The 25,456-nt window shown below is 42.5% G+C and overlaps 1 protein-coding gene across 1 annotated transcript in view; it reads left to right on the top strand.

Annotated features, from left to right (window-relative positions):
- Positions 1-24,845, top strand: part of ITK (IL2 inducible T cell kinase) — a 63,690-nt gene extending 38,845 nt beyond the window's left edge. The window contains exons 8-17 of the mRNA XM_045902064.3: positions 900-954; positions 9,713-9,795; positions 11,880-12,013; positions 12,402-12,476; positions 14,333-14,504; positions 14,881-15,097; positions 16,039-16,103; positions 16,194-16,312; positions 18,999-19,156; positions 22,047-24,845. Of these exons, the coding sequence (XP_045758020.1) occupies positions 900-954; positions 9,713-9,795; positions 11,880-12,013; positions 12,402-12,476; positions 14,333-14,504; positions 14,881-15,097; positions 16,039-16,103; positions 16,194-16,312; positions 18,999-19,156; positions 22,047-22,118 (1,150 nt within the window). The 3' untranslated portion in view covers positions 22,119-24,845. The remainder of the gene's footprint in view (positions 1-899; positions 955-9,712; positions 9,796-11,879; positions 12,014-12,401; positions 12,477-14,332; positions 14,505-14,880; positions 15,098-16,038; positions 16,104-16,193; positions 16,313-18,998; positions 19,157-22,046) is intronic.
- The last annotated feature ends 611 nt before the right edge of the window (positions 24,846-25,456 follow it).

The following is a 25,456-nucleotide window of genomic DNA, read 5'->3' as shown; positions in this document are numbered from 1 at the left end:
GCACAGCTTTAGGCAGCTACGACTAATTGACCAGAGCTTGCACATGAGATGAAGCCTATTTGCCATCCCTCAGCTAGATAAGTTACAAGAGCCCACTGCGGTATAAAGTACCACTCAGTTACATGATGTTCAAAAGTTCAGGTGGCTCCATTAATTCCCTTATTTGTAGCTACTTTCTAATAGCCACACGAGTTTGATGAGTAATGTTCCTTCCCCACCCGGAACTTCTCTCCTCTGGGGTTTATACTTTCCTAAAACTGATTGTTAACTGATGATCCTTCTAACTCCTCTTATCTAATAAGTAGCCAGGGAACCCAGGATGTGGCTCAAGTGTTACCAGCAACATTCAAAAACCTCACCTCTAAAAATCACTCATATTCTTCTTACCACTTTTTAGGGTTTTTTTTCACCAGACCCCAAAATTATAAAAATAATATAATCATTTTGCAGAAGATCTTGAAAACCAATCTAAAAGAGGAAAATACTGCAATTGCTTTACAAGCCTAAACTTTCAAATTTGTGATCAGTTTTTATAGCTGTCCTAGCATCATCCTACTCAAAACCACCCACTGACTTATGAAATGGAGAAGATGAAGGTTTTCTAAAATTTTATTATGGAAAATTTCCAACTTGCACAAAAGTAAGGAGAATAATATAATAAACCTCCATATACCCAAAACCCAGCTTCAAAAATTATTGACACTTTACCAATTCTGATTCCTTTGTTCCCTTCCAATTAAACATTTTATTACCTGGAAATGGTTCATGCCTTTGTTTTTAAGTTGGAAGGCACTGGTACAGACAGAAAAAGACCAAATCATTTTCTAGCATTATCTTTTACAAGTAAATAATAAAAATTTTTTAACTGTCATTGACATATGACTTTTTCCTGCTTTCAGGTGGTACAATAAGAGTATCAGCCGAGACAAAGCTGAAAAACTTCTTTTGGACACAGTAAGTCTCCTTTAACCTACCTTTTGACTTAAAATAAAATGAATTTTGCTCTTTTTTCCAGCCATGCTATCATTTATGCCAATGCAGTAAGCCGGCATACTGGATTACACTGGTTTTCATGTCCAGTGGAAATATTCTGGGGATTTATAGAAACTAGCATATAATAGGGTAAGAAACCCAGTGAGGGTTCAAGGCCTTGGTACTGACGTGCAACTGTCACAACAGGTATCATGGCCTTTCTGGCCAGGATGGCTGACCCCGGGGGGCCATGGGGCTAGTTGCCTTGCCTGCTTCTCACTCAGGGGTGAGTGTGACTTAGATACTACTTGGTTGGGTTGTGTGTCCAGAAGAAATACATCACTTGTTTTAACTTATTTTTCATGCAGCGGTTCTCAACAGCCATGCAGTATAAGTAGCAGGACTGATCTTGCCCAGGGATGTCAGAATAAAGGGAGAGAGGGATGAGAAGAGAGAAAGCAGGGTGCAGTGGGGAAAGTACAGGTCCCAGTCCCTGCTCTCTCACCAACACAGTGGGTGATTTGGGGGATGTTTCTTCTTCCTGGACCTTAGTTTCTCAATGAGTACAGGATGAGCGTTGGATTAAATCAGCAATGACAGTTACCCAATACTCATGCTGTCATCCTTTGCTCCTGATCTTATGTGAGAGAGTTGATCATGGTCCATGGCTTTGGGATCCTTCTCAAACATGGGGCTGCAGGCAGCCACCATCAGGTGATTGGCACTCAAGGTGAACCCTCTCTGCCTGGACCAGAGGGTCATTTGTTATTCTAGGACAGTGCCTCTCAAATGTCTGTGTTGATGGATCACATTTTTGTGGTTGGTTTTCAATTTCTAATTTGTCACAGACTTACATTTTATAAAAGAAATAAAAATAAACTACTAGAAAAAATAAAGAAGCAAAGACACAAAAAATTCAAGTTCAATTTTTTTATTAGCTTTAGATTCATTAGACATAAAATTACTCTGATTGCTATGAAAAATTTCTAAATGCCTACTCTCGATTTCTCTTTTTGTTTGGTGATGGACCAGCAACAATTTGCCATCTGGCGCCCACCCACAGACCACACTTTGAGTAGCACTGAAAAATTGCACACTGACGGCTCTTTCAGAGAAACCAAATGCATGGAGTTATGGAGAAAAAGTCTTCCACAGAGCAATCAATGAATTTACCAGCATATATGCTTAGAGCAGTTGTTCTCAGACCTGTTTGCACACTAGAATTCCCTGGGAAACATTTTTAAAAATACCTGTGCCCAAGCCCCACCCCAGATTAATTAAATCAGAATATCTAGTTGGTAGGATCTAGGCATTAGTAATTCAGAGAAAAATCTCTCCAGGTGCATCTAATATTCAGATGATGTTAATGACCTGTACCCAACACTAGCCTCACCGGTGACACCAGTAAACCGTTGGTATGAGTTGATGGAAGCATTAATCTCCCTGTGCCAAAATGTCAACCCTATTCCTGCCATTTCACCATATAACATTTCTCAGTTTGGGTCTGAAGGTTTTCCTATCTTTAAGAATTTTATTTTTTAAAAGATTTTACTTATTTATTTGAGAGAGAGAGAGAGAGGGAGTGGGAGAGAGCAAGCACGAGCAGGGGGAGCAACAGGCAGAGGGAGAGGGAGAAGCAGGAAACTCAGTCTCAGGACCCTGGGATCATGACCTGAGCCGAAGGCAGACGCTTAACTAGCTGAGCAACCCAGACACCCTATCTTTAAGAATTTTAAATTAAATTGCAAATCTTTCCTGCACGGAATGCGGGTGGGGTGACCAACTCATCTTGGTTTGCCTGGGACTGTCCCAGTTTTAAAACTGAGAGTCCTGTGTTCAGGAATCCCCAGCCCACTCAGTCCTGGGCAAACCGGGACAGCTGGTCACCCAACATGGTGGCCACTATTTGCACAGTGGTTAGGAATGAGCCACTGTGGAGGGTTGATGAATATTGTCAAAGAATAATTTAAAGGCATACAGTTAATTATTAGCATGCTATGTACTTTTGTAGAAAGGGAAACTGGTAACAGATTGATTCATTCCATCTAAGGCAAAAATAGAATTTCTAAAAGAGGAAAAGGGGGGGGAGAAGGAAAACCCACAGTCATACTGGGAGCAGTGAACTCCATCTTCTGCAGGTAAGTTGCCAATTAGCAAGCAGCTAGCATAGAGGACAAGGTGAGATGTTCTGCCCTTGGGCAGCTTGATCTCATCAAAGAGAGCAAGTTCGGTGGTTTATGGATTTCCCAAAAGACGCTGCTTACCAGGGAGGGATGCATCAGAAGCAGCCTGAGTTCTGGCCGCCGTCTCTGTTAGCAGCCGCCTCAGCTACAGTGTGTGTGCACCATTTCCTTCATCACGCTTGCTGACTAGGAACTCGAGTACCTTACCATTTTGCTGAGCACAGGATGAAGCCCTTAGGGGTACTTGAGACAGGATCTTTGACCTCAGTAAGCTTTAGACTCTACTGGGAAACAAGGCAAACTCTCCAGTTTGTGACCTCGGAGCTCAGAGAAGATTCTAAGGAGTCACATCTCGTGGGAGGAAGAGGAATTGAGCTGAGTCATGACTGGACCCTGGTTTTTCCTTGGTCGCACATCAACTCAGCACTTAAACATTTCCTGTGGTCCCCAGGAGACCATGCATTAGACTCACTGGGAAACTTAAAAATCCAGATTCCCCATGGGCCCTGCCCCAGACCTAGAATCAGAATCTCCAGTTAGTTCCTGGGAATCTGTATTTTTTCAAGTTAAACTTGTGATGCCTGGGCAGTTGGCTCCGCTCCTAGTTCCCCAACCTATGTAATTGGATAGCATAGTAAAACCTGACCGATGAGAACTGAGAGGATTGCAAAATTAATTAAAAACTTGAATTATAATGTTTAAATAAGTGCAGTTTTGTTCTTTTCAATCACACATTGGTTGATGAAGTGTTACCCACGGCGCACTTGAAACAGTCCACATGAATGACAAGCTGAAGTGGTTTCCTGTTTTATGGGATTACTTTGGAGACACTTAAATACGTTTTGCTTGCTGGGGCAGTTGAAACACTCCTTCCTGCTCATATTCTGAACGACTTGACCAAATCCTCTTTGCCGCCTTCGGTAATATAAGGGCAAACTTCAGTGAGTCCCTGTATTGTCCTCTGCTTGAAACAAAAGCAGAATTGTTTCCTGGGTGTGTTTACAATCTCTTTATCTAACAAGTAGAGGACACTGAAGGGGTGGATTGATGCATTTTTATTAACTAGACCTCCTGACAGTACTGTCCCATCCATAGTTCTCCACTAGAATATAAAGGCTTTATCTTCCTGCTACACCTAGAATCCCAAACTGGATTTATGACAAGGCAGTTCCTCAATAAGTAGTTGTTGAGTGAATGAATACATCAAATGCTTCATAAATGTTTTTAAATTAACAACCATGCTTAAAGAGAACCTGGCTGATCATGAGCATCATTGGGGGATCTTTTTAAAAATACAAATTCCAAACTCCAGCCCTCACCAGGTGGAAGCTCTGGAGGTGGCACCCAGGTGATTCTGGGACTTACCCAAGTTTGGGAACTGCAGTAAAGCATCTCCTACATCATCCTATCAATTTATCAGATAACACTACCTCTGAGAAGCCTCTCATGCTTTCCCTCTCTCTGGCCATGGAATGTGGTGGCCTGGCCTTGGAATGGTGCAATGTCATTATTTCTCCAGTGACACTGTTCCCACTCTGCCTCAGGCCTCAGGAGTTTCTCTTCTGTCTTAACCCATTGAGGTAGAGGGTAAATTCCTTGTGAGCAGCTATTCCTTACCTTACAGCATCGCACACGTTGGGTGACCTGAATTTTAGGCAGGAGCCTTACTCCAAGGCATTGGTTTATCGTATTTCTATGATTCAAAGATGTCATTAAAGATGCAGTGTTGACTTAATAATGGATTTGTTTCAAGAGAAGAAAACAACCAGCTCCTGAATGTGTCAGAGACATTCTCCTGAAGTGTAATGCCACATGACAAGGCTATGAATTATCAGTCTGTCTTTCGCAGTAACCTACCCTGTGTGTTGAGATTACCTTCTGTAAATTCACCTTTAAATCCTATGGGCAGAAAGAAGGAAATATACTCCTAATATGTCAGCATATCTCAGATAAAGGCAGACAGTGGAATTAATACTTCCAACAGATGGTATACCATAGCATGTGACAATAATGGCTAGTGACAGCCCTAACGGTCCTTGTTCTGGTAGATTCCAGGAAATCTTCTATGTGCTTTAATTCTCCCAACAACCTTACATTTTGCAGATGAGGAAACTGAAGCTCATACATTTAATCAGGAAATACCTGGAATTCACAGAATTAGAGGCTGGTAAAATAAGAACTCCCTTTAAAGAACATCTGTGTTATGGAAGAGTAAACTGAGGCCAAGTTCAGAGTGAATCAGTGGCATAGTTCTGGGCTAGAGGAGGGGTGCATACATACACGTACGCTCAGGTGCATGCACACACACGGTTAATAAGGGAATATATGAGTTAAGTTCTACTCTCCCGTCCCCATAATTCCCATCCATATATTTCACCACCTCCATGACTTTTTTTTCCCTAGTGTTGCCTCTTTATTTTTCTAGGTAAATTAGTAAAAGGTAAACTAAGACCTTGAAAATGTCTCAAGGAATGGGGGCCACCCTTCTGCTCCATTGTGTAAGTCAGTGCCCCTTTGCATGGCAGTGATGTGAGCAAAGACCCTTTAAGCTCCAGTGTTCTTGGTGGTTGTGACTTCCTCTGAGCCCCTTACAGGAAGTAGGCGGTAACACACATGCTGGATGCCTCGTTTTCCTCAGAACTCTAGACTGCCTCAGCCCCAGACCAGAGTTTCCTGTCACCCTCACTGAATGTTACTTAGAGCAACGATGGTGGGGGAAGAGCTCTGAGCCTCCCATGCTCAGCCGAGCTGACTGAAAACCTTACCTCCCCTATCTCTCACGTCTGTGGATTACTCTCGTTAACAGTTGGGCCCCACTCTGATTACAGTTTTAAAAAATAACAACAATAACGGCTTCTTTGGAAGAATAAGAACAACAATAAAACATTCCTAATTAAATAGAAGAGATGTTTGCACGCCCCTCTTTATAGACACTTGATAAACTTCTGGGTTTGTTTTGTTGTTGTTGTGGGGGTTTTTGGTGGTTTTTTTTTTGGTCTATTTCTTCCCCTTTTAGAATAACTTAGATAGGCAGATAAAATCTTCCTCTGCTGAAGTTTTGTTTCTTCCTGCCTTGAGTTTAACCCATCACATTCCAATGAGGCAAGAGCAAAAGCTTCAATATTTGGAAAAGGGGAAAATCTCTGAAGACAAACTGTGCTACATGTAATGCATGGATGAGTATCACAAAGGTGATGTTGAGCAAAAGAAGCCAGACACTGATTCACTATTCACAGTAGCCACAAGGTGGAAACAGCCCAATGCCCATCCATTAATGAATGGATAAACAAAATGTGGTATGGTCATATGATGGAATATTATTCAGCCATAAAAAGGAACGAAGTACTGATACACACTACAACTTGGATAAATCTTGAAAACAATATGCCAAGTGAAAGGAGCCAGGCACAAAAGACCACCTATTATATTATTTCATTTGCCTAAAATGTCTAGAATAGGCAAATCTATAGAGACAGAAAGCATATTAGTGTGGCAGGTGTGCAAATAAAATAGAGGTATACTTGGGGAGTAATGGAAATGTTCTAAAATCAGATTGAGTTGCACAACTCTATAAATTTACTAAAAATTACTGGATTGTATATTTGAACTGGGAGAATTTCATGGTATGTAAATTATGCTTCAAAAGCTATTTTAAAATCAAATGAACGAATCTGGGATTTTTGATGTCATAAAGATCACCTTTACTTTAGAAATTAAATAAACTACTGACCCCAAAGGGGAAAAAACTCTAACGCTTGGAAAAATCACGTTTTTAAAAGGAGGATTTGTAAGCAAATGTTAAAAGAGACTTTAATATTTCACTGGATAAATGGTTTACATTTATATCTGAGAAAAGGAAAATAAGACTCTGTTTAGCACTCTTCTGTCCTCACCATGTCCAAGATTCTGCACAGAACACATTGTGGGTAATGTGGGATGCTAACTATAGGCTCAAGATCATATACTGCTCAAGAAAGATTATAAAGGATTTCTTAAATTTAAAAGAAAATCATGAAATAAAAATTACTAAAATAGGGGTGCCTGGGTGGCTCAGTCAGTTAAGCGTCTGCCTTCGGCTCAGGTCATGATCCCAGTGTCCTGGGATTGAGCCCCGCGTCGGGCTCCCTGCTCGGCAGGGAGCCTGCTTCTCCCTCTCCCACTCCCCCTGCTTGTGTTCCCTCTCTCGCTGTGTCTCTCTCTGTCAAATAAATAAATAAAATCTTTAAAAAAAATTACTAAAATAAATTCTATGTGAACCAAGAATACTAGGACTGTCTGAGGATATCTTAGAAAAAGAAACATGGTTCTGCATTTCCCTCAATTCTTCCCCTGTTTTCAGGCAGCAGCCCGAGCAGCCCAAACTCACAGCCTTGGGGTAGGAAGAGCATGTCTAAGCAATAGGGGCCTGAAGATTCATGTCTTAGCTTCGATTTCTTTTCTTGCCCCAGTTTTATTGCGATATAACTGACATGTCGCATTTTATAAGTTTAATGTGTACAATTGTAATAATTTGTAATAATAATTATATATATTATAATATGTATATTGATATATATATTGCAAAATGATTAATACAGTAAGTTTTATTAATATCCATCACTACACATAGTTACAGATTGTTTTCTCCTGTGATGAGAATGTCTAAGATCTACTCTCTTAGCAACTTTCTTTTTTTTTTTTTTTCTCTTAGCAACTTTCAAATAGAAAACACAATACTGTTAATTATTGTCATCAGGCTGGACCTTACTTCCCAGGTCTTACTTACCTTATAACTGGAAATGTATACCTTTTGTCCACCTTCATGCAATTCCCCCACCTTCCACCCCCCTCCGATTTTCAAAATAGATCCTTGAAGTCCCAGAAGAGGTAAGAAGAGTTTGGAGTGTTTCACATTTATGTGGTAAATTATAGGTTTGACAAGAATGCACAATGATATAAGGGCCAGTTGTCCCCAGCCACCCCCCGCCCCCTGCTCCCAACATACACACCCCTGCAGGTTTAGGGCCAAGTTAGAGGTAGCAGGTTATATATCTGGGCAAGTTTTCTAACATGTAATGCTGTTTTGAGAGAGAGAAACTACTAGTCAGGACAATTATAAGTAAGAGCTACATGTTCAGTTGAGTCAACGGAGACCAAACCTGGATGTCTATAAGAATCACATGGCAAGCTTCTAAAAAGCTCGGGAACCAGGGTGCCAGTCCTACAGATTCTAAGTGTATAGGTAAGGGGTGAAGCACTGTTAACTGTTTGTTGGTTTGGGTTTTTTTGTTTTGTCTTGTTCCGTGCTTCAGTTTCTTCAGGTGATCGTGATAATCAACAAAGTGTGGGACACAGGGTTGTAGGGAGTTAGGCCAGATCCATAGTTCTCAACGGGGTGATTTTTTCTCCCCAGCGAACACTTGACAGGGTCTCGCATCCAGCTGACAGAGGCCAGGGATGCTGCTAACCCCGCTGGGATTCGAGGAGTCAAACAATTAGCATGGGCATCCGTGTGTATTGTTTTCATTGTGCGTAGACAACCCACTTTGGGGGCTGGGAGATGGAGGGGCTCACGTTGTTCCAAATTGTATACCCTTTGCCCCATATGCTACCGGTATCTGTGGTTCACACATGAGGCTCATGTGTTTCACTGGCCTTCACTTGCAGCCCTCACCATGTTGAAGTTAAGTAAATAATAGGTTTTGAAAATATTACCGGCATGGATTTACAGTTGGGTAGGAACAGAGCGCTAGACAGGAAGTACTCAAAGCGGAGTCCAGATTTTGAAGTTCCCACGAGGCCTGAATACATTGGCATATGCATTTGCTTGTACTTTTTCCATCAGCGCGGGCAAAACTGCTGAGGGAAGGGTGTGCCCAAAGTACATTCTTGGGGCTTTCCCTTTTTCCACTTCCCGCATGAGACCAGGAACTTCATGTTTGTTTGTTATTTTTTTCTCCTTTTGCCCACAGCAAAATCAGCACTCTAGAAAGGGCCTAATACATACATTCCCATTAAGGAACTGATGAAGCTTCAAGATCAGAAAGCTCTGTGCCCTTGGAGGGGAATGGAGAACTGGCTTCTAACATGTGTTGAGAGGAGATATCATGGAGCAGTGGAAGGAACGTGGGCTTTGCTCTCATGCCACATTCAAGGTTCAAAGCCCAGGTCTGCCACTTACTAATTGTGGATTGCGAGACAGTCACTTCAGCTCCGTGGCACTCAGCATCCTCGTCAGTAAACTGAGGATACCAAATCTAGATTGCCGTGTTGTAGTGAGGGTTGGATAACATCTGTAAGGAGCCTGGTACATGGGGACCCCCAAAAGGGCAGAGCTTATATTTATCTGTCTTTATTCCCTGCTTACGCGTCATCACCAGAAGTCTCTGATCTATGGTAGGACATCGGGAAATATCTGTTGAATGAACAAATGAAATGGTAGCCATTATTGCAGAACATCTGCTTTGTGCAAAGCTGGCCTCTTGTCTCTCCTCCTTTTGCAGACAAGCAAGTGGAGCTGGAGGCATGAGGCTGGTTTCCTGGGATCACTAACCCTCTGTGTTTTCTAACCACTCCAGGGCAAAGAAGGAGCCTTCATGGTACGAGATTCCAGGACCCCGGGAACATACACCGTGTCTGTTTTCACCAAAGCCATCGTAAGGTATGGTGCTAAGTCAGCTCTGCAAAGTGGGGAGAGACACACAGCAACCTCAGACGGTGCAAGAGGCAGCGGGGTTGCTAGAAATGGTGTGCTTTCCCTGATCCCTCTGAGCAAACCAAGGCCAGGAAGATGAAGGACATAACTGAAGTCATTTCGCTGGAAAGTAACAGAGCTGGGTCCAGACGCCAGGTTGTCATCTAAGTTAGCACCCCCGAGTGCAGAGCTCTAAAGAAAAAATTCTTGAGCTGCAGTTGATGATTTGTAATTTAACCCACAGCTAACAGAGAAGATACTTTCAACCAAAAGTGCGAAGATAGATGTTTTAGTTCTGGCTCGGCTAATAAAGCTACCTACCATTTACTGAGTCCTTACCATGTGCCAGAATGTTACAGACTGTTTCTGATCCTCACAAGCTCTGAAGGCAGGAGTTACTATGCTCCTTCCACATAGGAAAAAACAAGGCTCAAAGAGCTGATGGCACCTCCCTGAGGCAATAGAGCTCAAGTGGTCAAGCCACCGTCATGCTCCAGCTGGCTGACTGCAAGACCCTGCTTGTCTGCCCCTCTCTGTACCTCAGTTTCCTGCTCAGTAAAACAAATGTCTAAGAACCTATCTGGGTCTCAGATTCTCTTCTAATTAAAAAATAAGTAAGAACAAAGCAGTTTGGCAATGAGCAAGTTCCAGTAAGAATTAAGAGAAAAGAGAAAAAGAATGATGAAGGTGTCCTCAGGGAACACTTCTTGGTGAATGAGGACATGGGCAAGACTCAGAGCAAGAGCAGGGTCTAGACGGGTGATGGAGAAGAAGGGTGCTGCCCAGGGATGGGAAAGAAGATGCACATCACAGAGGGGCCGTGCCTCTTCCACGGCTGGGGACAGTCAGGACAGTGACCTGCAGCTCCATAAGATATTATGGAGAAGGAATGAGAAATAAAGTTTATGCTGAGGGTGTTCAAGACCACCTCCAGGTTCAGTGATCCACTATGAAGACTCACAGGACTCAGCATATAGTCAGTCACACTCAAGGTTAAGATTTATCGTAGTGTAAGAGTACAAAGCAAAAACATCAAAGGGAAAAAACACATGGTGCAAAATCCAGAGGAGGCCAAACATGGAGCTTCCAAGAGTCCTCTCCCAGGGAAGTCATACAGGACGTGCTTAATTCCTCCAGCAATAAGCTTTGACAACAGGGGTAAAATGGTGTCTACCAGGGAAGCTCATGAGAGACTCAGTGCCTAAGGTTTTCACTGGGGGCTGGTCACCTAGGCATCCTCTGCCTAGCATACAGCAAAATTCCAGAGTCCCAGAAGAAAAGCAGGCATTGAACATAAACCACAATGCTATACAAACAATTTAGGAACAGGGAGCCATCCTTATCAGTTAGAGAATGGTGAGAGCCCTCCCAAAATCCAAATTCTCAGATGCCAGCCATGGGGCAGCCTTTCAAGCAGGCCTTTCTTTCTTTTTTTTTTTTTTTTAAAGATTTTATTTATTTATTTGAGAGAGAGAGAATGAGAGAGAGCACATGAGAGGGGGGAGGGTCAGAAGGAGAAGCAGACTCCCTGCCGAGCAGGGAGCCCGATGCGGGACTCGATCCCGGGACTCCAGGATCATGACCTGAGCCGAAGGCAGTTGCTCAACCAACTGAGCCACCCAGGCGCCCCATCAAGCAGGCCTTTCTAAAGAGAGCATTCAGAGCTGCTATGTTAACTCTTTGCTCTGAAAAGTCACATAGTACTAAGGGTCCAGAGTGCTCCCTTATCGTCTGCTGACAGTGAAATCCACACAGCAGAGGAGGCAAGCATGGAGCACACACAAGACCATTCCCCACTTCATGGCCATAGAAGAAGCATCACCAACCCATCATGGCACTGATTCTAATTGGGTCTAAATGCAGCCTCAGAGTCCTCCTTACTTCAGCCCCCAGGGCCACCCTGTCAAGACTGACACACGAGTTGAAATATACCTGCCATCCTTCTGAGAGGGTAAAAAAACAAAGCTAATAGGAATCTGATACCAGTAGACATTTTTGTGTCTAAATATTGCTTGTTAATAATCACTGCATATATGTTTCATTTGTTTCAGTGAGAACAACCCCTGTATAAAGCACTATCACATCAAAGAAACAAATGACAACCCCAAGCGATACTACGTGGCTGAGAAGTATGTGTTTGACTCCATCCCTCTCCTCATCAATTATCACCAACATAATGGAGGAGGTGAGATCTAAAGGATGAGGCCAGAGGGGAACCCTCGCAGGGGAACTTGGAGAAAAATGACAACCACCCCGCCGGGTTTCTTCATCCCAGACAAGCTGACCATAAATAATAACTAAATCTCCAAATAGAAAAGGATGCCAAATATTTGATCATATTACATATTTCCCATTAGCAAATTCTGTTTTTAGACTCATGGGATTTCACCACCTGCCCATCTGTATTTATCACTCTTGTTGGAGGGGGTGTAATATCAGTGACTGGGCTTTGGGATTTGTTTTCCAGAATAAAAATAGCTTTTGCATTGGATTATATTTTTGCTGGTGATGTAACTTGAACAGTTGCTACAGTAAAGCAATAACTACTGCCTTTCACTTTTTAATCAACCCAGGTCTGGTCACTAGACTCCGGTATCCAGTTTGTTCCTGGAGGCAGAAAGCCCCGGTCACAGCAGGACTGAGATATGGTGAGCAGTGCAGTCAGCAATGTTTCGTATTGGCACATCCCTAAAGGTCTGGGGCAAATTCTGAATGGACTTCCCATGGACCTAATGCTTCCCCAGACTTAAAATAACCATTACAACAGGTCCACCATATATCTGGAGATGATGTGCACAAAGGAATATTTACAAAGTGTGTAAGAGAGATGTGTATATGAGCACATTTATCCATGTCAAATCAGTGTCCGTTGGTTTTACTTAAGAGTTCATCAATGAAATGTTTATTGAATACCTACTCTGTACACAGCACTCTACTAAATGCTATTGGAAAATAATATGAGAAAATAATGCCTTCGGACCATATTCCCACCCATCTTCTAGAACTTCCGCATCATCTAGTTTGCTGGGTATGCTCCATTCCAAGGGCTGGAAGCTGGAAGCATTCAGGAGTGTTTGTCTGCATAACATGGTGTTAATTTTTTTTCAGTGCCTTTAGGCAAAGCTTGCATCTCCAGCGCCACAAGCCCTGTTTCTTCCTATTATCCTTTGGAACTGCAACCCTCATTTTTCATTATCTGCCTGGAACATAAAGGCATTTGAGTTTCCATCCCCTGGTTTAAACTGTGCTGGTCGAGGAGAAGGCTGGAGTAATTTTCATTTTGTGTCTCCTAGATGGGTGGTTCTCAGACTCCAGAGTATATCTAAGTCATCTGGGATGCTTAGTAATAGTGTTGGCTCCTGGGGGCACCTGGGTGACACTGTCAGTTAAGCGTCCAACTCTTGATTTCGGCTCAGGTTATGATCTCAGGATCGTGAGATCAAGCCCCACATCAGGCTCTGTGCTCAGCGCAGAGTCTGCCTAAGACTGTCTCTCCACTGCCCCCCCTTCCCCCCCAAAATAAATAAATCTTAAAAAGAAAAGAAAAAGAATGTTGGCTCCTGGACACTACCTACCTAACACTTACCAAAACACAGTCCCTGGTCATGGAATCCTGGAGTCTGCATTTTAAACAAATGCTCTAGGTGATTTTGCCACAGGTGATTAGAGAGCCATACTTTGAGAAACATTGCCATGGGCCCTCCATCCCTAACTAGCACCATATCTGTTACACAACAGGAACTCAGCACTCTTTTCTGTTGACTCAAAGACATAGAAATTGAGCTGTTCATGGTACTAGAGCCAAGTGCCAGGAAAGGGTAATGCCTCTTTAGCCTCCTGATAAAACTAGGGTAATTCTAATAACTATAGAATCTTAACATATCCATGCTGGATGGGATCTCAGAGATTATTTTATGAACCCGCTCATCTTGTCAATGTAAAAATTGAGAACCAGATTCCTTTTATTCATTTACTGTGCATTTTTTGAGAGCCTGCCATGTACCAGACTGTGCTGCCGGGTACCTCTGTACCAGACCCCTTGGGATCCTTACTCCCAGCCCCTGCTATGGCCAAACAGAGTGCTGTGGAGGCACTTGGTGGATAAATGAATGAATGAATGAATGATCAGCTCAAATGAAATTCGCTCTGTGTGAAAAATGGCAATAAAATATTTTCAATCAGGAATAGAAAATAGTTGAGACATTACAAGAACCCTTTCATTTATTTTCTTTGATATCTTGATTAATGCCACTTTCCTTCCTCCTTCCATATAATCTCCCCCCACATACATTTTTCGTGGTTTTAAATGCATATACTGCGTTATTATTTGGGGGGAAGATAATAATTTTACCCATTTACCTAAAGCTTATACTATTTGCCATCTTTGAGTTATATTAACAATAAAGTAACAAGCTATCTAGGGCTATATGTAGTCTCCTTGTAGCCCTATACCTCATATCTACTGCTTGCCACCCCTGGAAGACCCTCTCTCTCTCTTTTCCAGGGAAATGGGTGATTGATCCCTCAGAGCTCACTTTTGTGCAGGAGATTGGCAGTGGGCAGTTTGGGTTGGTGCATCTTGGCTACTGGCTCAACAAGGACAAGGTGGCCATCAAAACCATTCAGGAAGGGGCTATGTCAGAAGAGGACTTCATAGAGGAGGCTGAAGTCATGATGTGAGTAGCCAAAACAAGAGTATGCAAAGGTGTCTTGGGGAGGATATTCTGTGCTGTTCTTTACATACCATTTGATGCCATGTTCGCCACCTTGCTCCTCAAATCTAGTGATGGTTTCCAGGGGCATGGAGAATAAAATCAAACTCCTCACCATGGTCTACAAGGCCTGTCATGGTCTTGCCCTGTCTGCTCCCCAGTCTCATCCCCTCCCCATCTCTCCTCTGGTCCACAATGCACCAGCCACACCGGCCTCCATTCATCCTCGCACATACCATCTGACTTCTCACCATCCTTCAGGTTGTTTTTGTTTTGGAGAGGGAGTGCATTTTGGGGAGACTGAATTTAGACCATCTCATCCCTTGCCTTTTTCCTCCAGGAAACTCTCTCACCCCAAACTGGTCCAGCTGTATGGGGTGTGCCTAGAGCAGGCTCCCATCTGCCTGGTGTTCGAGTTCATGGAGCACGGCTGCCTGTCGGATTACCTGCGCAGCCAGCGGGGACTCTTTGCTGCAGAAACCCTGCTGGGCATGTGCCTGGACGTGTGTGAGGGCATGGCGTACCTGGAGGAGGCATGTGTCATCCACAGAGACCTGGTAAGAGCATGCAGGGCCAACATCTGTAGGTCTGGGATGAAGGGCTATGTCCCACTGAAATGTGGAGCTACCCAGACTGGGAATACGTTGATAAATAACAAGTCACAGACCATCTCCCTCCCACTCTCAAATTCTTTCTTCTTCCACCCACTAGGCGATGTCCTAGTAAGACTCAGATCTGGGCTCTAATCCCAGCCTTGTTTCTGACTTGTACCCTCTGAGTCTGAGTTTACATTTTTCCAAAATGAAGCTTATGGCCTCTCCTTAACCTCTCTGTGCCTCGGTTTCCTCTTGGTAAAGTGAGGGAAATGGACAAGCACAGTTTTTCTCAAACTGTTATCCAAGGATTTACCACAATCACATTGGAGTGATGCTAAAACCGTCCTCAGAATCTCTGGAGGTCAGAGGTCAGGATATTCATTTTAACATATCCCCTTGGGATTTGAAGGCACATTTCAAATGTGAAAAAAGAGTGGGGTCTTTTATCACTAAGGGCTCTTCCAGTGCACAATTCTGTGATACTAATTAGGGACTAGGTACTCTTCCTATTGAGGAGTAGTCTTAAGAGGATTAGTAACCTCAAAACATTCTTATTTTAGTCAAATGGGTGACAGTCTCTTCATATCATCCCTAATGTTAACATTTCCTATTGCATCAAGTCGCATTAGAGCACTTCGTTGGTTAGACAACACCACAGATTTCTCTTCTAATTAGGATCTCAGGAATGAAGCTAAAAGACCAAACTTACTCATCCTGATAAAGGATCACACATTTGACTTTTGAGCTCACTTCTGGACACTAGTGAAGCTTAATTAACATCTGTAAAGCCCTTGTACAGCAGCACATAGGAACCCAAAAAAACTGAGATTATAGGAGACTCCTTATACTGATTGTCCACCACCAGTTTTCCTTTCCCTTTTGTTTGCCTGTCTCCACTCCAGGCTGCCAGAAACTGTTTAGTGGGAGAGAACCAAGTCATCAAGGTGTCCGACTTTGGGATGACAAGGTAATATGGGCATGTGGCGCCAGGAAAGTCTCAGGAATGGGATTCAGGCCCCCAGAACGTTCAGACATTCTTTCTCCACTCTCTACCCAGGTTCGTCCTCGATGATCAATACACCAGTTCCACAGGCACCAAGTTCCCGGTGAAGTGGGCATCCCCGGAAGTCTTCTCCTTCAGCCGCTATAGCAGCAAGTCAGATGTGTGGTCATTTGGTGAGTGTCATCCTGGCCCCACACCCACACGATCAAGGACTGCCAGGCAGCTGTTTTATTTGTCAAATCCAGGCAACTCTACTTGCCCAGGACTGGGTGGTGAGGGCATCCCACTGATAGTCTTGTGTGTGATAATGGTTCTGAAAACTATGAAGAGGTCCTCATTTTTGCATTCGTTCTTGGAGATCTTTGAAAACATATTTTGTTCAACAGTATTTTCCCGCACGTACGCCTCAATAAATATTTTACTCATTTATTCAGCAACAATTTATCAAGCCTCTACTATAAGCCAGGGTTAATCTAGGTGCTTACAATGCATAGGATAGAAAAGACTCCTATTCTCTTGGAGTCAAATTTTAGGGGGAGACAGATAACAATCACATAAACAAGATAATAGATATGTACATAAGACAAAGTCACATAGTGGTAAGTAAGTGCTATGAATAAAACAAAACAGTTAATGGAATAGAAAGTGACTGGGATGGAGAGTCCGTTCTAAATAGCATGGTCTGGGAGGCCTCTCCAAGGAGGTGACCCTTGATCTGAATGATGAGAGAGAGTCATCCCCACTTGAGGATCCAGGGAAGATTTGGTGTCTCTGACCAAAAAACCAGCAAGTTTAAAAATTTGGTGTGTCCAAAGAAAAGAGGGGTACTGTCTTGGTGAGAGACCATTAGACAATGAAGTTGGCAGTTCATGATAAGGAATTAGACTTTCTGATGAGCGCAAATGGGCATGAATGAAAGGCAGAATGAATGATGTTGGTGTGGCAGAAAGTACTGGCCATTCTTGCTGGATTTGTCATATCCTCCGAAGCCATAGTTTGTGTGTGCTAAACTATACACAAAGACATGCCAAACAACCTCTTTGATTTGGACCATAAGAAGGGTTATACTTTGGAAAGGAATGAGTTGGAGTTTGATTTTGCCAAATGTATTGACTTAAGAGTAGAAACCAGGGAAAAGCTAATTAAATCTCTTCAGGGAACTAGTTCTGAAGTTTCCCCCAGTATTTTAGAAGAGCCAACTTCTATAACCGAGTGGTTTGTAAATTTCTAGTTCTTCTGAACTGTTCCTTAAAACAGCTTCCCTATTTGACAGACACAGCTAAGATTTTGTTATTCAAATTTAAGTTACCGAATGAACTTAGAAGAAATAAAACTGCACCAGAGCAATCTCAGAAGATTCTATTTTCTCCCAAGTCTGTACATAATGAGGAAAGGTATGGCTGACATGTGGCCACTCTCTATGGGTGATGCAACCGGTCACACTGCACCAAGCCCGGTATCCCATACAGAGATGTTTGTACCCATGGCCACTTTGTCACATTCACCTGCTAACTCTGCATGAGGCTTATTCTGCCAAAGGTTGTCAGCTTGGGAATTTTCTGTTGCATCATAAAATTAGGGGGTTGAGCTACAGTCCATCCCTGCCTAGGATATGCCCCCTGAAGTGTCCGAAAATGAGACTGACTAATGAAAGCAGGGTAGAGAGGGTGAGATAACATGAGTGGCAAGCCTGAGAAACAGAAACTTGGATGGACTAAGAGCTTGATTCCTGCCTCGAGGCCATTGAACTTTGTCATGCATTTTAAGGTTTTTGCCCTAATTAACTGTGCTATTTTAAGCAAGTCAAGCAAGCTCTTTGGGCCTTACTCAGTTTCCAATCAATGCATTACAAGGTTTGCATGAAAGCAAATGTTTTCAAATAGAGCTTTGGGCAGCAGGCCTCAGTTTTCCAAAGAAATCTCACTTCCAAAGAAATCTCAATTTCTAAAGAAATTCTGGCAACTTGGGGAGCTAAACAGTCTTATTTACAGGCAGGCTCCAAGTTTCTAAAACTGCAGAGGCACCTGTGAGGATCCCTTAGAAATCCTGATCCAGAGGTCTGGGCCAGGGCCCAGGATCTGCCATTTGAACAAACTTCTGAGGTGATTTTTATTCAGTTGTTTTGGGAATCGTACTTTGGAAAATCCTGCCCTAAGACTCCTTGAAATATGCTTTGAAAACCACTGAAATAGGTGATCTGCAAGCTCTCTTCCCACTTTGACATCCTATGAATATATTAGTACATAATAAAATGGGGTGTGACATTTCTGCTAAAGACAGAAGAGGAAAGGGGATTAAATCACAGGTCAAAAATAGACAACCCAGAGATGTGTTTTTGCTCTGTCTACACAGTATTTTTAAAGATCAAATTGAGTTTCTATTTCTAAACTCTCAATTTATGACTTCTTTTTAAAAAATCAGAAAATGTGGCAATCCCAAACCCTCATTCCCATGCGCCCTATGGTGGCTGGAGCAAAATCACAGCTATTCTCTGAAGACAGAACTTGACCCCCAGTTCTCCACAGTCCCCCTAGTCTCCATTATGGCACATCTCGTCCACTCCACCCATTTACATGATGTGTAGACATTTGAGTTTACATCCCCTGCAACTTTTAGTAGTAACATTTGAGTTAGATACAAAAAAGGGCTGAAGTTGAAAGTTCCTCACCACTAGGAAGATTGGGAAATCTCTGTTCTTTAGAAATAGTACAGGCCTAAGGAAGCCTCGGGTGGTTTGGTATTGTCCTCCCTGAAGGTAGGGACTTGAATCTGAATGTCAAGGAATCTGCAATTTCTTGATGTAGGCTTATTTGTTTGTTTGTTATTCATTCGCTGTGCTACACTCACCATTTCTTGTAGGTGTGCTGATGTGGGAAGTCTTCAGTGAAGGCAAAATCCCGTATGAAAACCGAAGCAACTCAGAAGTGGTAGAAGACATCACTACTGGATTTCGCTTATACAAGCCCCGGCTGGCCTCTGTGAATATCTACCAGATCATGAATTATTGCTGGAAAGAGGTCAGTAAAGGAAGTGGTTTCCCCCTACATTGTAATCTATAACTTTAGGGTCTGTTCCCTTCCGTAGAGAAAGAAACCCTCTTAGAGGATGAGGAAGCAGGTGTAACTAAAGTAGATTAGCAAGCAAGTGGCTTTGAGTGTCTACCAATGAAAGAGTTTGCCCATCTCTAAAAGAGCTGGCAGCGACCTTAAATATTATTTGATCTGCAAAAGAATGTCACAAGCCAACAACACACTGTTAGAGAGGAAGAGAGGGTGAGATACCATTATAGCATTAAACAGAATAGTTTCACTGCCCTAAAATCCACTGTTTCACTTATTTACAATTCCCTCCTTCTCCCCAGAACGCTGGCAACTATTGATCTTCTTATTGTTCAAGTTTTACCTTTCCCAGAGTGTTATATAGTTGGAATCATATGGTACATAGCCTTTTCAGATTGGGTTCTTTCACTTAGAACTATGCATTTAATTATGCATTTAAGATTCTTCCATGTCCTGGGCACCTGGGTGGCCCAGTTGGTTAAGCGACTGCCTTTGGCTCAGGTCATGATCCTGGAGTCCTGGGATCAAGGGGAGCCTGCTTCTCCCTCTGACCCCCTCCCCTCTCATGCTGTTTCTCTCTCTCTCTCTCGAATAAATAAATAAATAAAATCTTAAAAAAAAAAGATTCTTCCATGTCCTTTCATGGCTTGATAGCTCATTTCTTTTTATCACTAAATAGTATTCCATTGTATGGATGTACCACAGTTTGGCTATTCATTCACCTACAGAGGGACATCTTGATCACTTGCAGTTTTGGGCAATTGTGAACAAAGCTACTATAAATATCTGTGTGTAGGTTTTTGTATGAACATAAATTTTCAGCTCAACTGGGAGTATGATTGCTGGATCATATGATAACAATACATTAGCTTTGTAAGAAACTGTCACGCTCTCTTCTAACAGTGGCTGTACCATTTTCATTTCCCACCAGCAATGAGAATTCCTGTTGTTCCACATCCTCACAAGCATTTAATGTTATCAAATGTTTTATATTTTAACCATTCTAATAGGTGTATATTGGTAACTCACTGTTTTCATTTGCAGTTCCCTAATGACTATGATGTGGAACATCTTTTCAAATGTTTATTTGCCATTTGTGTATCTTCTTTAATGAGGTGTCTGTTGAGATCTTTTGCCCATTTTTTGATTGGATTATTTGTTTTCTTGCTTTTGAGTTTGAAGAGGTCTTTGTATACTTTGGATATAAGTCCTTTATCAGATATGTGTTTTGAAAATATTTTCTCCGGCGCCTGGGTGGCTCAGTCGTTAAGCGTCTGCCTTCGGCTCAGGTTATGATCCCAGAGTCCTGGGATCGAGTCCCACATCGGGCTCCCTGCTCAGTGGGAAGCCTGCTTCTCCCTCTCCCTCTCCCCCTGCTTGTGTTCCTGCTCTCGCTGTCTCTGTCAAATAAATAAATAAAATCTTAAAAAAAAAAAATCTTTAAAAAAAAAAAAAGAAAAAAGAAAATATTTTCTCCCAGACTATGGTTTGTCTTTTCTGTCTCTTAACAGTGTCTTTTACAGAGCAGACATCTTAAATTTTAACAAAGCTCAACATCAGTTTTTTCTTTTATCAATCAGGCTTTTGGTGTTGTATCTAAAAACCTATTACTGAACCCAGTAATTTTCTCCTATATTATCTTCTAGAAGTTTTCTAAGTTTTGCATTTTACATTTGGGTCTCTGATCCATTCTGAGTTAGTTTTTGTGAAGGGTATAAGGTCTGTGTCCAGAGTCATTATACTGCATGTGGACATCCAGTTGTTCCAGCACTGTTGTTGAAAAGACTACCCATTCTCCACTGAATAACTTTCGCTCCTTTTGCAAAGGTCAGTTGACTGTATTTGTGAGAATCTATTTCTGGGCACTCAACTCTGTTCCATTGATCTCTTTGTTAATTCATTCACCAATACCACACTGCCTTCATTACTCTAGCTTCACAGTGAGTCTTGAAGTTGGGCAGTGTCAGTCCTCCAACTTTGCTCTTCTTCAGCATTGTGTTGGTTCTGAGTCTTCTGCCTTTCCATGTAAACTTCAGAGTCAGTTTGTCAATATCTACAAAATAACTTTCTGGGATTCTGATTGTGATTGTGTTGAATCTATAGATCCAGTTGAGAAGAAATTACATCTTAATAATAATATAAAGTCTTCCCATCCTTGAATATGAAATGTCTCCATTTATTTAGATCGTCTCTGATTTCTTTCTTTAAAATTCTGTATTTTTCCTAATGTAGGTCCTATACATATTTTGTGAGATTTATACCTAAGTATTTTCTTTTTTGATGTTATTTAGTACTTATTTTATGATGTATTTTTTTAAAAGATTTTATTTATTTATTTGTCAGAGAGAGAGAGAGCGAGCACAAGCAGGGGGAGTGGCAGGCAGAGGGAGAAACAGGCTTCCCGCTGAGCAGGGAGCACGATGTTGCACTCAATCCAGGACCCCAGGATCATGACCTGAGCCGAAGGCAGACACTTAACCGACTGAGCCACCCAGGCACCCCTTTATGATGTATTTTTAATACATGGTTTTATTTAATTCTCACAACCATCTTATGAGGATAGATACTCTTATTATCCCCATTTTACAGACAACAAAACTGACATTCAAACAAGTTAAATAACCTGCTCAAAGTCACACAGTTAATAAGTGGAAAAGCTTAGATTCAAAAACCGGCCATATGATCCCAGAATCCCTGCTATTAACAACTAAGACACAATGGCCTCGAACAATACATATGGAAGCATATTTAAAAATCAGCAGAGGGCTATTGAATTCTGGGTGGCTTTGGAATTAACTATGACACATAAGTACAAGGAACTCACAGAGTCCTTTTCTTCCCTCTCTAGAAACCAGAAGACCGGCCACCTTTCTGCAGACTCTTGAGTCAACTGGCTGAAATTGCAGAATCGGGACTTTAGCAGAGACTCAGCACCAGGCCACGGGCTGCAGATCCTCAAAGGGGGAAGCAAATCCTCCCTTCATAGAGCATTAAAAGCTGCCACCAGCCCAGAATTCCCCAGAGGCAGCTGGCCCTGTGGTGCCAGTCCCTGAGCTACCACAGAGGCATCACCCTGACAGAGGTGGGCAGCTCAGCCCCTGACCTGGGACAGAGGTCCGAGCAGCTGCCTCTTATCTTGTGCGGCCCGCAAACCTCAACCTGACAGCTTTCAGGCACCATTTCTTGCACTTCTTAGAGAAAAGGAGAGACATGGTAGGGCTGTGGATTATTATTTTTATCATTATTTCAAACATGGATCTAAAGTGTATGGTCGAGGGATTTTCACTTGACCCGGCAACACAGAATCCTAGGATGTGGGGCAAGAGGAATGAGCAGTGGGACTCTTTTTCAAGAACTGGCGAGTTAATTAAGGTCAGAAAGAGGAAGCAGCCGCTGGGATTCTGTTAGCCGCAGCTTCCTACCGTAGAGGATGACGGGGCAGCCGCTCATAGCTGAGGCCAGACAGGCTGAGAAGCAGCTTTAGGAGGTTTTATTCATCGAGCACACTGCCACCTCCCTCCTTGAAGGGACGTGACGGACTGGGGTGAACAATGATGATCCCATGGTTGGATCTAGCGTCTGGACAGAAAGAGGGCATCAGATGGTGGGGAGCCAACTAGTACAGAGAAAGGCCTTAGGTTGTTACCACTCCAAGGCCCACCTTCAGTACCAAGCCGGGCAGGTGACTGTGCCTCCCCTTCCGCACAGATTGCTTCCGCGGGCATCCGGGGAGAAGCTGATTGCTTCTGGACACCGACGCCGGCGGAGGACTCCACCCACCATCAGTTTTTCTGGCGTCTGGGATTAGTCCCCTCTCTGCACTCTTCCACCCTCACCAGCAGAGGGCAGCATTGTGTTGGGCAGTGTGGCCTGCAGAGACCTGGAAACTGGGTTAGGCCCTCGAGATTTGCAACGTGAAGGCTGAGGCTTCTAGTCTCCTCAAAGTCTAGGAGAGGAGCGAGGGGTCTGTTCTCGCTCAAACCATCTGGATGGAAAGTGAGTCAAGCACTGAATGGGGTGCTTCCAAGATGCACAAGGCAGCCTACTGTTGGTGGAGCGCTGAAATATGCAAAGTGAGTATGTACTGAGCAGCAGGCCTTATGTGCAGAGTTTCGTTTCATCCTGAGTTCACACCACCCCCGTGAGGATGTATTCTTATTCCCATTTTACAGATGATGGAACTGAGGCTTTAAAAAGCCAAGACAGCTTGCCAAAGTGACAGAGCTAGGAAATGTAGAGCCCACGTCTGTCTGCTGTCAATGCCGTCTCTTTATTCCTATTCAACACTTCTTTCTACTGAGGATGAAAGGGGTTGCAGAGGAGATAAATACAGCTGGGGGAAAGACATAGAAAGCCAAAAAGAGGGCGCCTGGGTGGCTCAGTTGGTTAAGCAACTGCCTTCGGCTCAGGTCATGATCCTGGAGTCCCAGGATCGAGTCCCATATCGGGCTCCTTGCTCAGCAGGGGGTCTGCTTCTCCCTCTGATCCTCCCCCCTCTCATGTGCGCTCTCTCTCTCTCATTCTCTCTCTCAAATAAATAAATAAAATCTTTAAAAAAAAAAGAAAGCCAAAAAGAAGTCAACCACCAAGTGATGTTTCTTCCGCATAGGCCACTATGGTTGGCCATGTAGCCCTCCAACTTGGAATAGGATCTTCTTTTTCTCTTCTGTCTTCTCACCTTTGTTAGAGTTAATGACTTTGGAGTTACTCGGTTAATTGCCCTTCTGATTCACCCACCCCTCCACAGTCATGTTGCATGATGCCATTTATAGGTGAGCTTCAAAGCAGTTTTGAAAGATCTGCCTGCAGGTGTATAAATGCTTCCTTTAATTATCATTTCAACTTTGAGCCAGCTGCAGTATTCTTGGGCACTTTGTGGAGAAGGGTATTCCCTGATGTAAGAGAGATTTCATTTTCCTACGGTGTTCAGATAAAACTTTTAGAGAGATTATTGGATGGTGTTACAATTAACTCTTTCTAAATCTTGTGATATTTTGACCAGCTGGAGATTCAGATGCATAACTTGTAACTATAATTATTGTGAAACTGGTTGCCTTAAGATAAAACTCTATCATTCAGAAGATGATCTTACTCAACATATCCAAAAGCATCCCTATTTACTTTCTGGCATTTTGTACATTCTCTTGTGGAACCCTTAATTAGAGATGATTTCTGGAACATCCAGCCTGAAGGAAAACATCAAAATTGACTGATTTCTGTGGTCTGGTTTCAAAAATTGCCCCTTGCATGGTGTTATTGTGTTCAAGCTCAGATTCCCTGGGCCTTAACTGAACATGTTAACTCCCCGGTGTCCTATCCTGCAAAATGAGCTTCCTGCCTGTTTTTTTCTACCCCTCTCACATTTTGAAAATGGTACCATGTGTTCACAGGGAATTCCCTTATGCAAAGTTTTGGTTCTAGGTGCATTTTATAGATTTTGCATTTTGTACCTTTTGAGAACTATTTATATTTGGATGTATTGAATATTTATTACTGTACAGTAATTGCTAGTATTCACAATAAAAATGTTACAAATATCTCTAACCATTTATAAAGCGCACATAGTTAAAGGACGGATTTAGCAAATAAAGCTGTATGTTTTAATAAATACAGTATATATGACCTGGGTTCCATATTTGCCCAAATGTCAAACAACCAAAAATTTTCCTTAAATAAAAATGATTACATGGCTTCATGTTCCACAAACAAGTAAAGACTATATATCATTCAACATTTGTTCAACAAGTAAATATCAAATGCTTCCTGTGTTCCTATGATACACTCTGCTGAGAGCTATGGAAACAAAGATGAAAAAAGCAGTCTTTACTTTTTAGAAACTCTAGGTAAGTCATAAAAAAAAGCAGACATATAAACAAGTAAAATTATAATCTGGCAATTAGAGCAAGAACAGAAATGTAGTCAAAGAGGAGAAGAGCTCAGAAAAGTGATGGATTCTCTCAGGGGAAGGGGGACATCAGGAAAAACTTTCTAGAACCTTGCTACTCAAAGTATGGACCCTGGACCATCAACAGCAATATGACCAGCTTATGAGAAATCTGAATTCTCTGACTTCATCCTGAGATTCACTGAATGGGAATCTGCATTTTCACAAGATCCACAGGTGATCATCAGCACATTAAAGTTTGAGAAGTACCGTCATAGAGGATATAATGTCCGACTCTGTTTTGAAGATGAATTATGGGTTTTTTGTTTTGTTTTTAGGAAGTAAGTGGGCAGAAATAAGAGAAATACTTTCCA

This window comes from Mirounga angustirostris, unplaced genomic scaffold (genome assembly GCF_029215605.1).
Source record: "Mirounga angustirostris isolate CCGP_5_RB_7025 unplaced genomic scaffold, mMirAng1.0.hap1 SCAF_7, whole genome shotgun sequence".
NCBI classification, from domain to species: domain Eukaryota; kingdom Metazoa; phylum Chordata; class Mammalia; order Carnivora; family Phocidae; genus Mirounga; species Mirounga angustirostris.
Note: the sequence above shows the minus strand (reverse complement) of the source record. Positions and strands in the feature narration are given on the sequence as shown.